This window comes from Heterocephalus glaber, unplaced genomic scaffold (genome assembly GCF_053883595.1).
Source record: "Heterocephalus glaber isolate CG9 unplaced genomic scaffold, H.glaber_assembly_v1.0 deba00001572, whole genome shotgun sequence".
NCBI classification, from domain to species: Eukaryota; Metazoa; Chordata; class Mammalia; order Rodentia; family Bathyergidae; genus Heterocephalus; species Heterocephalus glaber.
In genome coordinates this window covers 1,997,353-2,016,609 of record NW_028258357.1, presented here as the reverse complement: position 1 = coordinate 2,016,609, position 19,257 = coordinate 1,997,353, and the positions used below count along the sequence as shown (strand labels likewise).

Genomic DNA, 19,257 nt, shown 5'->3' with positions numbered 1-19,257 from the left:
AGTGTTTTATCTGGACTACACCTGAGTCTTTATCCTAGGCAGGCCACAAACTCTTAACTTTTGTCTCCCTAGAACTATCACTGCATTGAAAGCTTTGCTCGCTCTTGCCTGTCTTTTCTGTTCACTGGCTGATATCTGCCCATTTACAAACTGGCAGATGCTTCTATGTTCGGAGTAGGAGAAAGAAACTCAGAAGAATGCAACATAATAGAAGACAGTGAGGAAGAGACTTTAGAGAAAAAACAATTATCAACATGGTCAAATGTGGCTGAAAGATCAATAATGTTCTAGAATGAAAGATGACATAATAAATATTATCTATCTTTTATGAAGCAAAGGAAGGTAGTAATATAGAGGGTTTGAAAGATTTGAAGCTTTAAGTGAGCAGAAACTTTTAAAAAAGAATGGAAACAAATTTAAGAGGTCTTTAAAGAAAACTAAATTTATGAACAAATTTAAAGTCTAAAGCAGGTAGTTAGTATTTGGATATGAATTTGCACAATTTTTTGACTACTACTTTTCAAAAAGATTAGCATTTTGGTGTGAGCTCAATATAAGGAGGTCGTTTTCAAGAGCATGTGAGAAACTCATTTTTAGACATTAAGATAAAGATATGGCTGTTATCTGTATAGAAATGATATGTGAGACCAGTAGTGTACGCAATACTTATATGTAGTAATTCTATCAATAAAAATACTTTTTTCTCATCTAGAAATAGCTAATCTAAAAATCCTATTTCTGTTAATAAGTATAGATTAGTTTTTGAGAACCTGAAAATTCATTTTAATTTGAAGAATAACTATTATATCAAATGGCTATCCAAATCCTAAAATTATAATTAGCAAAAGTACTCCTGAGGACTGGGGATTTAGCTCAGTGGTTCCACTGCCTGCCTCGCAAGCACAAGGTCCAGAGTTCGATCCCCGGTCCCCCCCACCCCGCCCAAAATGTACTCCTGAAATCTTCCAAGATTTCAAATGTATGCTTGAATACTGAAGTTGTTAAACCAATATGATCAAGCAATTCTCCTACCCCTTGACTCTCTGTATAAGCAGTTGGGGAAACAAACAAACAATATGCAGAGCTATGATCCCAGCAATAGAGACTTGAGTGTCTGAAATTCATTTACTCCACTCTAATCAGTTAAGTGTTTATACTGTACTGCTTGTGAGATATTCTAAAAATACACTCCTACTTATCAGACTATATATTCACTGAATTATTTACACATAACATTTTCATACCTCAAAAACTCTAAAGTATATTCTGCATGTATCACTTTAGCACTAAAATAAAGTTTAAGGGAAAACAAGGAATAATGAAAGTCCACATGTTAAAATGACTAGCCTAGGATAGAGTAGGCTCCATACTTCTTTGTTACTTATATTAATTCAAATTCAGAGCTTGTTTTACTACTAACAATTATCCCTAATAAGTTCACTAGAAGACTAAAAACCACTTCATTTATAATATAATATATTCTTATGAAAATAAAATCCTCATACCATTTGGTAATGCCATAACAATCTTTAATAATATCTTGAAGAACTGCACGATAAAACAGTGATTCAGTAGGGAGCTGAAAAAAAATGCAGACATATATAACCATAAGAAAAAATACAACACAAAAATCAAGTTAATAATAGAGAGTTCAGACCCCTGCGAATGTTAGAAACCTGACTTTGCTGTTATACAAAGATGAGGACTTTATAATATTTTCATTTTAGGTTAAAGTGTTAACCTGGACTAATTCCCACCATGAATGTACTTCTATAAGAAAACAAGAAACCATAAAAGAAATAGTGAATAAGGAAGAAAAGTTGTATCAATAAAAAATGAGCCAGTGCCCCAATTGAGGTGCTTATCAGTTTAAAAATGTAGAAATAAACTTTTTAAAAGTTTATTAGTATATGTGTATAGTACATAATGTTCCTATTCCTTGTGGGATGTTGGTTACATGTACATATCACATCTTAATTGCTTTTCTCATCTCCTTTTCTTTCCCGCTCTCCCCCTATCCCTTGATCCTTTTCCTTTTTTTTCTTTAATCTACTTGTGAAATAAACTTGTAAGACCAGCCTCGTTGGTTCCCAAGTCTGTAGGAGTCAGAAAGAATGTGAGTTGAAAAGCAGAAAGGACATAAAAGCTTAATTTCATGGCAAGATAGCACTTTTAGGGAAGAGATGGCAGGTGTCCCATAAAGGTTCAAATGCTTTCAAAAGGAAAAAAGGAATGGCTGAAGAGAAAGGCCCCATAGAAACACAAGAGTTTCACAGACATAGAGGGTAAAAAAAAACACCGTAATATTTATCAGAGAAAAAAGCACTTTGGTGCAGCAACAGAAGTTTGGTGACAAAAGTCACCAGAACCCCACCCATATTCCCCACAGATCTCTTAATAGTGATAGCACAGGAACACTCAACACAAAATAATATTAGCAACAACTCAGCTTTGATGCAAAGTTACTAATGAAAACAGAAAAGAAAAAGAAAAATGTGCATGGGGGGACAGAGGACAATAATGAATGTTTCTGAGTAGCTGAAACTATAAATTTTCAATGGCTGTCAAAGTTTTAAAGTGGAATGTACATATTTACTGAGTTAGCCTTTTGTAAGTTTTATTTTCCTCTGAAGTCTAAAATTGTTATTTTTACATTTTCAACTAGAATTAATATATTTGAATTCAGATGGAGTTAGCACACAAAAAAACTTCATCTGTGCTCACACAGAAAACCTCCTCTACTATCCCTTACCCTATCTAATATCAAGTTCCCATATTGTGCTGCTGAGACTGCAAGGAAGCAGAAGTTAAGGGCTGAGGGTTGTTAACCATTTTGTCTTGATGGCAACGACCTCTTAAGTCACTGGATAGCATCTGACTTACAGCATCTTAATACAGGACTTTGAAAGAATACAAATTATGTCCCCTCTGAAAGATGGGAATACTGGGATAGCTGATTCCAGGAGGAAATGGTGTTAGGAGTACCACAGTCTCCAACTCAACTGCTGAAATAATTCAATGGAAGTGGACCCATATACATACTTGAGTGCCCACACTTAAATTTATAACCTCCAAAAGGCACAATTTCTATACAAAGAAGAATGGAGAAAAATGGAGACAAATTTACCTATATAAAATCTCTTTGCAAATGCAAATCCTTTATTTGAAACAAAACCTACTAATTTTAAAATTTTCCTTCCTTTGAAAATTACACCATCAAAACACTTAATCTAGAAGAGCTTATCTCCAGATATATTTTCCACTGATATTTTCTCATCTTGACTAACATTTTTTTTCTACAGAACAAAAATCTCTACTTTATCATCTATTTTTCATTTCCTTGAAAATTTCATTTCTCTCAAAAAAATGCTAAAATCTTTTATATATTAAAATCTAAACTTTTAATGTTCTAAGGAACTTCAAGGCCTTTTTTTAAAGTCTATTGTCCCATGAAGTGAAATATTAGTACTATAAACTGTTTACAAGGATCTTAACTTTTTGTTTGAATCCCTATAATAGATAAAAGCTTTAATTTTATGAGACTCCTAAAATCAGTTAAAACTTTTCTCATGCTGTTGAAAAATTATATAAAATTGTGTGAATATAATTTATAAATAAATGTATAGATTATTGAAAAACTGAGTGTAAAATTACAACAGAAAGACTAAGAAATGCATTTTAAGCAAGAGAACAGATGTAAGTGGAATGCATAAAGAAACACAAAGAGGACAGAATAAATCATCAGTCCCAAGTTACCCTGAGCAAATAAGAGCTTTACAGCTGTTTCCTAAGAGAAAAGGAAGAGAGTTACGAAGCGCCTTCCAATGTACATTCTTGGAATAACTAGGGCTATCCATCCTAGTAAATACAGACTGGGGTGAGTGGGAAGGGAGTCAATCTGTGCTATGCAGCTCGTGCTTGACTATTTCCGGAATTAACTAGATAGAGATCAGAATTCACTTTCCCTCACAAGTCATAAATCTACTTACCACTTTCAATGTGTGTTAAAAATGGGAGATTCAGAACACTCTCAATGCATATGTATTAGACAGGCATCTTACCGGTCTAATGGAAAGGGCACTAAGCTAGAAGTCAGAGTTCTGCAATTAAGGGAGCTAGAACACACTATTAAATTTCCACTGTATTAACAAGTTCTCATGTAAGTTTGGAGCAATATCTAATTGATAACACTGACTGGAAATATTGCCAAACATCTGGAAAGTTAAAAAAATACATCATCAAGCACTATTATGATAAAATTTCTTTCTTGTCCCAGATCCAAAGGTGGTATATGGTATAGTGGTTGAGAGCTTGAACTTCAGGGTAAGATACATGTTCAAATCTCAGCAATTGCTACCTTGAAGTTTCCTCATGTATTATGGGATGATAGTACATACCTCATAGTACTATGCATTTATTACCTTAATTGATGAGTAAAACTTTGAACCATACTTTGCTAAGCCTGTGTTAGATTTAAGTATTATTTTCACAATCACAATTACTAAATGTCTGTAATAGAAAGAACTGTTAACATTTACTGAGTACATGAATATGTACTATGTGCTAGATACTGTTTTTTACTAAGAACATACGAAGTGTTAGATATTGTTTTAAGCATTTTACATGTTTCTTTCATTCAGTCATTAACAACCCTATGAGAAAAGTATTGTTCCTGTTCTGTTATTTTTCCTATTTTTTACTGATGAAGAAATTAAGCTACAGAGAAAGTAGGATGTATTATGTATCCAAAGTCACTAAACCAGTAAGTAAGGAGGACAGGACACAAAACAGAAGTCTGACACTAAAACCCATACAGTTAAACAAATTCTAATGCCTGCAAAAACAGTTTTTAATCAAATTTTAGATAGGCACAATTAAGAAATTACACAACAACAATATACAAGGTAGTTAGCAATGTTCCTGGCCCAGGGTAAGCACACAGTAAATTAAAATTGTGTTGCTATTCTTATTTTTAAAAATTCAAATTGACAATATTAACTTTCCTTGAAAAGAAGCAAAAAGGAGATGTGTAAAATTCAGATCCAATAAGAATCATCTTGTGAAAAGCTTTAATAGAATCTCTTAAAAATTCCTAATGTGTCTCACGAATATAAGGTGGACAGTGTAATTATATGTATATTTAGAGAATATATTAAACTTCTGTTTTTATTTGGAAGCCTGTTTGGCTGTTACAATTTATGACTAATAAAATAAATAAAAAAATCAACTGAAATATATATTTTGAAGTATAGTTAAAGAATACACTGAATGTTATATCTTGTTTATCTTTGGTTGAACTAAGTCCATAAAAGCTTTATAGTCAGCAACAACATTCCTTAGAAATACTTATAGGCTATTTAATGTAATATGAAGAAATGAAAGGCTAGTATAAGAGCACAATATGGAAACTTTCTTAAAAGCTTAATTTACTTCTCTGCAAGTTCACTTCACTTTTAAAGTAAACACATAGAACATGTATAGATTTGAATATGCAGTGGTGACAAGTAGAGGTGATATTTATTAAAATCCATCAGGTTTTCAGTTCATCAACAGGTCAAGTTTGAAGGGGGCTTGAGGGAAAAAAAAACTATTGTGTTAATTAGCTAGATTACAGTAAACACTCTCACTTACCCCTTGGCCAACTGCGACCCGGTCCAATGACTATAAAGAGAGAAAACGAGACAAAGACTGATGATACATGTAGTCTTCTAAGATTTATAAACATACTGTAAAGGGTTTATAGCAGTCCCACTTAAAAAGATGAATTAAGTGATAACATGTAAGTTTATACACTTTTAAGTGTTAATATCATTAAAGAATGTTAACTAGTATGCTTGTATAATTTAGGGCTAATTTACAATGGATATGTGTCATATACAAACACATATACACATTAATTATGCATAGTCCTTGAATTTCAGAAAGATTAAAAAAAAGGAAAGAAATGAAATGATGTAGTTTGGACTCATGTTTAATGTAGTTAAACAATCAAATAAATCCAAAACTATTAGTGTGCATACATGAGACATGTAAATATATTTACATACAATATCAACATATTTATTATTTTTAATGACTATGCAATTTAACCTTTAACAAAATGAACAAATTTACTATCCTTATCTATTTAGTATTCTTATCTACTTACCTTTACCTACAATGAAGGCATCCCCAGAAAGGTACCTCTGATTTAAAAAACAAAAAAAGCAAAGCAAAACAAAACAAAATCCCCCTAAAACTGAATGTTTTTCAAAAAGATCAGTTATAGAACAAAGATGTACCAAAAGAAATCCAGGCAAGCAAGGGCTGGGATAGAGCTAATGAAAGGGGCAGTCCATGAGAAGCTGTCAAGGTAAAGAAAATGGTCTACATATTCTACATTTATGGGATTTATTATTTCAAAAAAACTTTTCTTGTATTTTGAATCAAGTTTATTTTTATCACAATTATTTTTGGTTTGAATACAATATATTCTTTTGTCTTTCTAAAGGATATTAATAGTTATTCCAGGTTATTTTATTTTGCATATTTTCCATTTCCACTAAGTTGCTTTTTTTAATTTAAAAAATATAATCTTATTAACCTTAGATAATTAGTGATTCTTGGTGGTCTGCTGGTTGTTAAAATAGAAGTACCGTGAACCTGATTGGAAAACATTGTGCTTATGAGTAAGTACTCCTAACTGTGGGCCTCTCCATAGAGAAACAGATCTATTCTGTTTTACTGCAAAATCACTGCAATCAGTATCTTTTAAGTATTATCTCTCTCAGGATAGTCATCTTCACTAGAAAAGATGATTTCAATTTCTTCCCTGGAGAGTATAAACCTGGCTGTCAGCAATGTGGAGAGCAATCATTCCAAGATTGACCTGTCATTCTAACAGGATTCTGAACAAGCAGCATTTACATATAAAATGAAGCAACAAAACAAACTTCCAGAAAAGTACATCAAGTAGGGCTACAGAAAGTATTATCTGAGCACAAATAGATTTCTAAGGTAATTCTAGAATACTGGTATACTATTTCTTAGGTTTGCTATGTAATCAACATAGAAATAATGGGCCTTAAAGAATTCATTTAACTTCTGGCTGGGCATTAAATATATTACCCCCCAGCTACATTTTATTCAAAAATTCTTATTGTATACATGAACATATAAATATGTTATATATTTTTGATATACAGGTTTTGATATATATGATTACTATAAATAAGTGATTTAACATATCTATTATTTAATAATTATCTTTTTGTGTGTGTGGTAAAAGTATACTCCCAGAAAATTTCTAATGTATAATACAGTAGAATTAACTATAGTCTTCATGCTACAATTTAGATCTGTAGATTTATTCATCCAATATAACTGCAATATTTAAATTTCTGATCACAATCACTCATACAATCTTTTTTTTTTTTATTTGGTACTGGGGATTGAACTCAGGTCCTTGCACTTGTGCACCAGGCGGCAAAACCACTGAGCTAAATATCCCCGGCCCACTCATACAATCTTTTGTAAACCAACATTGTGTCATGAACAAAGAGCACCATGAATTAATCTAGGTCTAAGAACATTAGTCAAATCAACCATAGTAAAGTTTTTATTTAACTAGGTAGTTTATATCCCAGGTAGCTTAATTATATTTTTCCATTTTGTAAAAAATTATGAGATCAAATGATTTCTACAAACACAAAGGTGCCATAAGGGTATATATAAAGAACTAAACTGATTTTGTGTTTAAATTTTGGTACATTTTATACAATTAATTACATGTAAATATTTGTTAAGACACTGCATGTGCAATGGGTAACGTTTGAAATTACAATCATTTTTTCTCATAATCTGCAATATACAAAAGCATTAAGGATGGTGCTCTCCAAAATTTGGAGTTTAATGTCTGGTATAAGCCAAAAATAACAAATTCTGCATCTGTATAATGCATCTGCATCTGCATCTGCTTTTATTCTAGGAAAAATATAACGTACCAAACATGCTGACATTCTGGCATTCTGGCCACAGAACCATCTCTCTTCCTTTAAATACTGGCACATTGGAAATCCCCATTTTTCTTCAGTACAGTCTGCAGATGGGGAGAAATATGGATTATTTAAATAAAATTCTTCCTCTTTGATTTAAGTAAATAATCTACTGAGAAAGCAAAGGAGTCAATGAGAAAAGTCAAACAGTAGTTAAACATGGAAGTGGTGATGTTTAACAGTTCATTCCAGTTTAACTGAAAGCATATTCACGGTATGAAAATGGTATTTGCTCAACAACAGCTGCTCTGTGTTTAAGCTTTACTTCTGATACCAATGAATTTGCCAAAACAATTTCTTTAAGATTTAGTAAAAGCAATTTAAAATGCAAATATTTTTCAAATTTGGTATAACTATAGGAGGTAAGTAATAAAGTACTGGGAATTCATTGTTGACTTGACTTTGTAAAAAAATGACATTAAATATGACATTTGGCAATTTATTACAGAACAGTGAGTTCATTCCTAATAATACTGAAGCATCTTTTTTTTTTACTACTATGCCACTGTTAGAAAAAGAACAGCTGTATAGATTCTTATTTCTTCATTATTTTAAGAGGCTGTAATAGTTTCAGCTGTGATCCAATTTGGCTCAATCTCACTTATGACTCAAGAAATGACAAAAATGAAAGTTCACTGATGGTTCACATATCTATTGCTCAACTCACTTCTACAGTTACAGTTGCAGCTTGTTGACATTTATATCTGTCATACAGAACTAGTTCCACAGGTTTTTGAAAAGGAAAAGAAACCAATTTCTATTTTAAATTAAAATATATTTGAATTTTATAAAAAAGTAATAACAGTAAATTGAAATAAATGTTAATTCCTATTATATTAAAAAGGTAAAATAGAATTGCAAACCTGGACACAAGCAAACTCTTTAAAATAAAATGCAAGCAAGATGTATTCCACTAAATAAACTTCGGTACTATGAGGATCAAACGATTTTTTATTAAAAGAGCAAGTTTACTGTTATTGTTGTTGCTGTTGTTATTGTTATTATTATTATTATTATTATTATTATAGTGTAGGGTTGAACTCAAGGCCTCATGCATGCTTGTCTGATGTTCTACCTCTAAGTTAGATCCCCAGACCTAAAGTATGAACTTAATGTAGATCACAAACTGGTGAAAGAGGTTTCTTCAAGGCATTGACTGAAATTTATAACAGACCTTACTGACAATTAAGACTGAAAATTGGATCCCTCTAGGAATACAAATAATAATAATGCTAAGACATATACAGCACTTTAAGTGCTTTAAATATATTAACTCATTTTATTCCCCAAAGAAATTCTGTGAACTAGTCATACTATTATTTTTATGTTTCAGGTATGGAAATTAATCATAGGTAGCATAAGAAAATTTCTCAATGCACATGATAGATCTGGAAATCAAACTCAGGTAGTTTGACTCCAGGACTCATGATCATGACTATTATGCTATATAAATGTACATTTACAAACAATTTCACTTACAGTTGTACAGGGTTCATGGAGCCTTGTAAGGCTATCCAGGTCCTAGGGAGCCTGGTCTACTGTTTCCAAGATGACTTGGGAAATAGTAGTTTGACTTTTATTGAAACAATTTAACTAAGACATGATTATGGCTAAATGCAAGGGTTACAGTAAGCCAGAGCTTACTGTAAAAACTCTGTAAGCAGCTAGAGCGATGAGAATGTGCTATTTTATTCCTAGAGCTTAGAAAAAGTACTGCCCAATAAAACAGCTAGTTTCCTATCCTTAAATACATTCTCTCCTCATTCCTTATAATAACAGTGTATTCCACTGTTCAAATTAAAGACTTATATTCTCAGCATTCATGCAGAAGTTTTGACCAACTGGATAGGGGCAGAAATGGTGTATGCAAATTCAAGATCATATGGTTAAAGGAAAGGGGTGATCTTTTCTATACAATCCCCATGCCCTTACTTCATTCTGTCTTTGATTATGGTCATGGTAGTAGGTCAACTACAACCATGTAAACAAAAGCAACATGTAAACATCTACTTTGGAACAACAAAGTAGATGAATCCTCATTTCTTAGAAGGCTTCTTAGTAGATGGCTTCCAAAGCAGCTCTAACTGTCTAGTTCTGGATTGAAACCAAACCCTTTTGCCTTACATCACTGTTACTTTGGTTCTGAATCTATTGTGCTTCTAAATTTTTAATAGATAAGCATGCTTAGGATATGGCCAATTTTTGAATGGCTGCTATCAAGAAAGCAACCACTAACAAATGCTGGCGGGGGTGTGGAGAGAAAGGAACCCTTCTCCATGGTTGGTAAGAGTGCAGACTGGTGCAACCACTGTGGAAATCAGTATGGAGATACCTCAAAGAACTAGGACTAAAGGTCTCATTTATTACTAGGGCTAAAGGTCCCAGCTATTCCTCTGCTGGGTATCTCACCAAAAGAATTAAAAGAGTCATACCACAGTGATATATGTGCACCCATGTTTATAGCTGCACAGTTTGTAATAGCTAAAGCTTGGAGGCAGCCCAAGTGCCCATAACTGGAAACTGGATAAAGATGTGGGATTTTTTAAATAAAATGGAGTACTACTCAGCCATAAAGAATGAGAAACTAGAGACATTTATAGCTAAATGGGTGCATATTGAGGCCATATTCTCAAGTGAAATAAACAGGACACACATGTGTAAATACCGAATAGTTTCTCTAGTGTGAGAAACTGAAAATGTAAATAAGGATTAAAATGATTAAAATGAATAACTGATAATCTGAAATAGGAAAAGGTCCAAGGGTGTAGGGGTGGTGGGAGGGGAAGGGGAAAGGAAAAAAGGGAAAGGAAAAATTATGAGAAAAGAAAAAAAATGGAAACTAAATCTATGTAAATAGGGAAGGGTGGTGGGGGTGAAGGGTGCACAGGTAATGGGGAAAAAAATAAGAACCAAGACACATTATGTACAGGTACAAGCACCCAATGATAGATGTAAATGTATTGTATACCTAAAATGTACCAATAAAAGAATTTAAGGGGAAAAAAAAAAGTGACTGTTCTGAAGTTTAACACCACAGAATAGTTTTACCTGTCCTTCATCTTCACATAGAAGAAATTATGCAGTAAATACCATGTTGTCTCTGATTTCTCTTGCTCAGTTTAATGCTTTGGGAACTCATTCTTGTTGTTACTTCTATCAGTGAGTTTAATAGTATTACATGGCAGAATCTACCAGAATGTCTTTATTCATTTTTCTTCTGATATACATTTCAGTTGTTTCCATTTGGGACTTATAAATAATGAATTATAAATTTAATTTAGAGAAGTTTATGAATAAAGTTGCTGTGACCATTGTGGTAAAAAAAAAGCCCACAGCACAGTAGTTGAATAATTATGCCCCAATTAATAAAGAAGTAATTTTTGAAGATGGATATTTGAAAAGAGAATTAAATGAGAAAGCAAGCCATGAGAATACTGTTGTCCCTCCAAATCTCTGCGTTTCTCTGCATTCTGAATGCATGGATTTAACAAACTACAACATAGAAACATTACAGATACCTTTTTCATGTCATTATTCCCCAAACAGTACAACTATTTACAAATCATTTACATTATATTAAGTATTATAAGGTAACTTACAGATGATTTAAAGTATAGGGGATGATAAATGTTGTCTATATGCAAATAATATGCTATTTTATATAAGAAACTTGAGCATCTGCAGATTTAGGTAGCTCTGAAAGGTTCTGAAACCAATCCTCTGCCAAAATGGAGGGATGGCTATATCAGAGGATGATTTAACAAAACAAAACAAAACACAAAAAGCTAAGCTTCCAACAAGTCATATTCTCCCCAGGTTATTTTACAACTTAAAATAATAGATTAGCAATTTCCCAACCTCTTGAAATATTCCAACCAAATGCTTAAAAAGAAAGAAAAGAAAAAAAGAAAAGACAGAGAAGAAAAGCAAACTTATAACACTAGAAAAGAGATGAAAGTCAACTTCTTGCAGAACATGAATGAATCTCACTTTAAACAAACAAACAATGGATTTGTAATGAAAGCTATAATTAGTGAACCATAACTGCTATGATTCACCTAAAGCTACCAAGACAAAAGCACGTCTACTTGCCTAAAAATAGGTAGAGAGATCCTCCTGGAGTGACAATCTAAAGAAAACCTGGACTGAAAAAAAAAATTACTTCACAGGTTGAAAGGGGTATACTATTTCTGAACACTACATTATACTGGAAGAGGTTTATCATTTCTAGAAAAAAAACTAACATAAGAAGCCCAAAGATACATTATTCACACTTTTGACCTGTAGAAACTATGAAATAATGAACAATCCTTGCAGCTGCAAGCCTTTAAGTCTTGAACGCGCTTTCTGATAGTTTTGGGTAACAAAAGCAGTCTAGAAGTAGCAATGAGGAGTAAGGGAGTAATTATGCTGTATAAGAGATGTGAGACAGAAAAACCCACTGCTTGAAGAGAATGGGAGGTATGATTCTTTTGGGAAAAGTTAGGTTTTGATTAGAAAAGAAAAGAAAAGAAAGCATCTTTCAGAGAAGACATAGCAGATATAGACAATTTTGGTAATGTCTAACTGAATACCAGGGACAAGGTTTTTGAACTGGAGAGAAGTGAAAGACACAGTCAAAACAAAGGACATATGGAGATACATTGATTAGGGTCTCCTAAATAAGGGATAAGTCAAGAGACTTATAAGGGAGTGGCTGATATATAAGGGAGTGGCTGATATATACAGGGATAAAGGTATGAAGGGATTAAGCCCTGAGACTTTCTAGATACAGTAATGAAGCTGTGAGTGCTGTGGTAGAGAGAAGAGATAGGAAGGAATTTTCCCAAAAGAATAGTGTTCTATGTTTCCCAGTTGACTTTTGGTGATAAAGAGAAGACGCAGGCAGAGACAAATACAGAATCCCTCCTTTTCAGATTATATAGCATTCAGATGATAAGCCAGTGGGGAGCAGTCACACGTGGAGCACTTGGCACTATCACTGGAGAAATAGAGGATACTAAAGCCTGGCCTTGCCTTACCGCTGTTCTTTGGTGACAAGGCTTACTGATATTATTTGTCTTAGCTCATGTTATGACATACAATGTTTACACCGATTGGAGTTATTAGGATCCTGTACATGGCACATCTTTATTCCTCTCATTTCCCCTTCCTTTCCTCCTTACCTCTTGTCCTTGTTCCCTTGCACCACTTCCCTACTGGACTAGATCTGTCTCCTTGTCCCTTCCTAAGAGGTGGCAGGAAGGGGATTAGAAAAAAGCTGTAATATGTACATGCAACCACTTCCCAAAATGATTATAAACTGCATGAATTGAAAACATGTACTAATTAAAATAAAATAAAAAAATTTTAAAAGGTGACGAGGCTGAAAAAGGTTATGTTTTTCTTTAGAGCTTATGAAGCTACTTAGCCCCACAATGAAGGCCACAAGAAGAGTATTCTCAATCTGTCAGTAAGAGTTCTCTCTCTCTCTCCCGCCCTCCCTCTCTCTCTCTCATTCTTATTTAACAAAGTGTGAAAGACAGAAGGACAGTCTTACTTCCTGATCTGATTCCCTCAATCTCTATCTTACATACTTAGAAACTTTAAGATCCTAAGGGAATTTCTAGGAACTGCTGGCTTTGGCTGGAGGCTATGTGAAACCATATCGCTCCACTGGACACCACAAAGTAAAATAATCACCATGTCATTTTCTGGGTCTGTCATGTAGCACAAATTCCTCTGGGTTTAAGATGATGGTGGCTCACAGCTCCCTCCCCACCAGGAAGTGCAAACAACTGACAGAAGAGGAAATTCTCAAAATCAAAATCTTTTATGTAGAAAAATATTTGGAAACTATTTTTTTCGCCATTAAGTTTATTGGTACATTTTAGGTATAAAATACAGTTACATTCATCATGGGGATCTTGTATCATTACATGATTATCTTGGTTCTTATTTTTTTTTCCCCCTTCCCTTGCCCTCCCTTCACCCGTTCCACCCTTCCCTATTTGCAAAGACCTTCTTTCCATTTTTTTCCTCTTCTCATATTTTTTCCTTTCCCTTTTTTCCCTTCCCCTACACCTCCCACTTCCCCTGCTCCTTTAGACCTTTTCTTCCTGTTACACAATATCAGTTATACATTTTTTTAAATTACAATATTAAGATCTAGGAGACATTACCACAGATTTTATAGAATTTAAAAGGATATAGAAAGCATACTACAAAAAATCGTTTTTGAAATAAATTTGACAACTTCTAAGAAGTACCTTAGAAGACAAATTAATGAAACTAACTCTGGAGGAAATATAAAATTTGAATAGCACCTATTAAAGAAAGTATATTCCTAGCTTGAAAACCTACCTATATGACAACAGCAGGCTCATATACATTTTAACTGATAAATTATATAAAACAACTAAAGCAGAAAAAAGAGGGAACACTTCTCCCCTCATTTTAGGAAATCAACATTGTGCTAATCCTGAAACTGGATAAAGATAATAGAAGAAAAAAGTATGAACATAGATAGAAATTTGTTTAACAAAACAAACTATTAGAAGTCAGATCTGGCAGGATGTAGAAAGTGGTTTTGTTATAGGGATGGCAGTGTTGGTTCAGCATTGGAAGATCCACCCCCAAAAGTCATCATTTTAACAGAGAAAAGGAAAGAGCCATATGATCCTGTCACTAGTTGGAGAAAAAGTACTGCATTAAATTCCACAGCTGTTCATGGTAAAAGCTATCAGGAGGCTAGAAGTAGAACAGCACCTTCTCAACAGATCAAAGACATTTACTCCATACTTCCAGCGAGAACGCCTTATATGAATGGAGAACATACAATGCTTTCTCCTTAAGGTGGGGAAGGAGGGCAGATATGCTTACTCTTTATCTGTCCATTAAACTTTGAAACCTAGGCCCCACCAAAATAGTCTGGCAATAAAATGACACAATTAGGATAGGATTGGCATGGCAGAAGCCAAATCTTTATATGTAGATGAAATGATCATGTACAGAGAAAATACTAAGAAATCTCTAGGAGCCCCTAGAACTTGTACTTGAATTTAGCAGGATTAGAAAACACAAGGTATATATAAAAATTCAGGTGTGTGTATACTTGCCATAAATGAAGAATTGGACATTGAAATTTAAAAGTTATGTAGGAGTACAAAGGACCTAGAAAAGTTGAAAAAAAAAAAAGTGTTGGAAGATGTTTAGTACCTAATTTTAAGACTTCTTCTAAAGCTACAGTAATCAAGGCAGGGTTGGTATAAGGAAAGACATATAGATCATTGGAATAAAACAGAGAATCTAGAAATAGAACCACACATATACGGTCCACTGAGTTTTGAAAGATTATTTAACGTTAGCATTTTACAGAATACAAACTCAATTCAAGAGCCAAGAAACAGATAGTGTTTTCAGCAAATGGCACTAGAACACCTGATATCCGTATATAAAAAATTAACCTCAACCCTTTATTTCCATACATGAAAATAAGTTGAAGGGATCTATGAACCGAAATAAGAAAGCCTAAAAGTATAAAACTTTAAGAAGAAATTATAAGGGAAAGTATTTATGAATTCAGGGAAGGCAAGAACTACCTAGGATACAAAAAACATGATGTATAAAAGAAAAAAAATGATAAATGAGATTCCATCAAAATTTAGAACTTTAAATGACTTCATTAAAATGAAAAGTAGTCCTTAAACAGACCATATTTACAATGCATATAACCTATGACCAGAATATATAAAGAATTCTTAGAGCTCATTAATAGACCCCATTAAAATGTAGACATAAGATGATAAATAGTATAGCACAAGGAAAGGTGAGCAACTCTAGAATCAGAAAAATACTAATCAGTACAATAATAAGACTGAATTATACACTCATTAGGGAGATGAAGTTGAAAGTTTTAAAAGCTTTGTCATGACTCTTTCTTTTTGTTGGATTCTCCCTCTTTGCGTTTAATTTGTCACGCCCAATGGATTCATTCTGCTGGGTTTCCTGGGGTTGTGATCCTCATTGTCTTTTCCTAAAGTATTGTCTAAAAATTTTTGGAGTGCTGGTTTGGTATTCATGAAGTTCCTGAGGTGCTGTTTATCATGAAAGTATCTTATTTCTCCACCCATTTTGAAAGATAGTTTTGCAGGGTACATCAATCTGGGTTGGAGGCTGTTTTCCTTTAGGGCTTGGAATACATCACTCCAAGCTCTTCTTGCTTTGAGGGTTTGCACTGAGAAGTCTGCTGTGATTCTGATGGGTTTTCCTTTGTATGTGATTTTTTTCTTTTCTCACACTGCTTGTAGAATTTTGTTCTTCTGTTGGATTTCTGCAATCCTAACTATTATATGCCTATCTGTAGATTTTTTTTGATTAAGGCTAGCTGGAGTCCTATATGCCTCACTTATCTGTATGTCAAGTTCTTTTCCCCTCCTTGGGAAGTTTTCTGCCATCACTTCTACAAACAGTTTTTTTATGTCATCTGCACTCCCTCCTCTTTCTTCACTGACTCCAATCAGTCTTATGTTATTCTTCTTTGCATCGTCTAGCAGCTGCTGGATTGATTTCTCCTGTTCCCTTACAATTTTAAAGCAATTTTTCTTTTCCTGGTCACTAATTGCAATCTTATCTTCTGTATGTGAAATTCTATCCTCACATTCGTTCATTCTGCTGCACAGAGTTTCCATGGAGTTTTTAATCTCTTGGAAATGTTTGTATCTGTTTTATGGATTCCATTTGTTTCCTATGTTGGGATTCCCTCATGTTCCTCAGATCCTCTATTTTTTTATCTGTGTCCTCTCTAGATTTATTAATCATGTGTTGCACCATGAGCAAAATCTTTGCTATTATCTGAGTAATTATTTCTGATTTCATTTTTCTCAGATCCTCTTTTGTCGCCAGTTCAGAGAGTCCAGGTGGTTGAGTATCAGACTGTTCCATCTCCTTTCCCTTTGGGGTTGCTGTAGGTGATCTGGAAGTCTGTTTTTGAGGCTTGTTTATGTGTCTTCTCATTTCCATGGGGGGGGTGCTTCTGGCACCCACCCAGCTCAGCTTCTCTGCCCTAGGAGCTTGGGATAGTGGCGGGGAACTTCCTTCCAGGTGCTGGAACTGGCTGAGCTTCTCTGCCCTTGGACCCTGGGATGGAGGTGGGGAGCTTCCTTCAGGGTGCTGGGACCAGCTGAGCTTCTCTGCCCTAGGATCCTGGGATGGAGGCGGGGAGCTCTGGAAACTATTTTATCAGATTCATTCTCATTACAATGAAGAATGAGGCCCCCTTATAGATCCTAAATAGTCACAGAGTTCACTGTTGTTATTTATCAGTGTCTTGTTTGTGTTCATATTTATTTTATATTCAAATCTAGTCAAATTGAGCATGTACCACCCAAGTTGCTTCCATTACTTCCATGCTATATAATTTTGGAATAGATGAAGAGTCCTGTTTTTAATTTCTAGCCTATTTCTTGGTCTTTGTTAGCTTTAGAAGTTTATGAATCTCTTAAATGCAGATATTCCACTAGTTCCTTCTTCTTGTGTTAATAGCACTATCCACCCAATTAAACAAGCTTGAACTTGGGAACCATCTTCTATTATTCCTTCCTTTAATTCTCAAATTCTTAATATATAGATTAAGAACACTTTCATTTTCAGTCATTAGTTCTCCATTGAATAAATGTGATACATACTTACTAATTCCTCTTTTTGCTTTCCTTTAGTCTTCTTGTCTGTCCCATTAAGGATAACATTGTCTTAGCAGAACACACATCACTCCAACAGTTCTTGTTTCTCTCTTCACCGGCATCTATGAAACCAAACTCAGTAGAAACTGGGTCTTTACAAATGTAATCAGTTTATATAAGGTCTAATGTGGGTGTGTCCTAAATCCAATGACAGATGTCTTGGTTTAGATTTTCAGGAGCTTCTGATACTCTCTCCTCAAATCATAGTTTTCATCTGGCTTTTATTATATCACTGTGTCTTGTTTGTGACCTTAACTGTCTTCCTATCACCTATTTCCACATAGGTTCTAAATGTTCCTATGGCATAACCTTGCCACTCTCCAAAGTTTTTATATTTCTTTAAACAAAGGCTCTTAACTCAAATGCCTGCAGTTGGTGTATAATTATATGAACTGCCTAGACAGAATTTAGTATGTAGTAAGCTACTTGTATGGAAACTAAATGTCACATCTACCTAGTCCTAATGTTTTTAAAGCACAGTGTGGGCATACTCAGACTACCTAAATTGCCCCAAAATTAGTCTGTGAGCACTCTCAGTAATAGTCAGTATGCCCCCCCCCCTTACTGTATTTATACTGTTTCCTTAGGTGGGTCTAATCTATACCTCAATATGCAATGATAAGTTTCTGTATTAGTTTCTTAGAGCTGTGGTAATAAATGATAACAAACCACCTTAAAACAACAGAAATTTATTCTCTTGGTGTTCTGGATGTTAGAAGTCTGAAATTAAAGTGTTGGCAGGGCCAGGAACAGTCTGATGGTTTTATGGAAGAAGGCCTCAAGGCCCATTCCTAGCTTCTAATCACTAGTGGTATTTCTTGTCATTCTGTGGTTTGTGGTTATATCACTCCTATTTCTGCCTGTCTTCACATGGTGCTCCTCCCTCTGTGCTTCTCTGTGTGCTCTTTCCTCTTCATAAGGTCAGCAGTTACTGAATTTAAGGACACACAATATTACCAAGTACATTTGCAAAGACTTAATTTCAAAACAAGGTCATATTTTAAGATTATGGTTGAACATGACTTTCTGAGGGACATTCACCAAAGTACTACAATTCCAAAATTTTACCTATAACCTTATTCTCTTCTGTAAGCTGTAGCTGTGTATCACTATAGCCTAAGCAACAAATGTACATTTCATGGGACCTTAAAATCTGCACATCCAAAATCTAACCTAATTACACAAATCTAGATCTCATGGAGTTGCCTATTTCAACTAACATTTATTCATTCACAAGAGCCAAAAATTCAGGAGTCTTCTTTAACATTTCCTCCTCCAAAACTTGTTTTAGAATTTTCTATTTATCTATTCCTTAAATTCCTCAAATTCATGTATCATCCTCAATATCATCCTAAAACACCTGGATTGGTACAATACCCTTTTGACTGCTGTGCCAACATCCACTCTTGGTCCCTTTTATTCTAATCTCAATTCTGCAACCATGATGATATTTTAAAATTTAAACCTCTGTTCATTTTCCTGCTTTAAAAATCCCTCCTTTTTTT

At 34.0% G+C, this 19,257-nt stretch overlaps 1 protein-coding gene across 16 annotated transcripts in view; it reads right to left on the bottom strand.

Annotated features, from left to right (window-relative positions):
• Mettl25 (methyltransferase like 25) overlaps window positions 1-19,257 on the bottom strand; it is a 244,640-nt gene that overhangs the window by 170,332 nt on the left and 55,051 nt on the right. For 14 of the 16 annotated variants that reach the window (XR_015443631.1, XR_002390137.2, XR_002390138.2 and 11 more), the window contains 3 exons: window positions 7,983-8,077; window positions 5,632-5,661; window positions 1,506-1,579 (listed from right to left, as the gene is read on the bottom strand). Coding sequence is in view for 11 of the 16 variants with exons in the window: in XM_087192796.1 (XP_087048922.1) it covers window positions 1,506-1,579; window positions 5,632-5,661; window positions 7,983-8,077 (199 nt within the window). In the remaining 5 variants the exon portion in view is untranslated. The remainder of the gene's footprint in view (window positions 1-1,505; window positions 1,580-5,631; window positions 5,662-7,982; window positions 8,078-19,257) is intronic. The other 2 variants (XM_087192802.1, XM_087192797.1) reach the window with 1 other exon arrangement.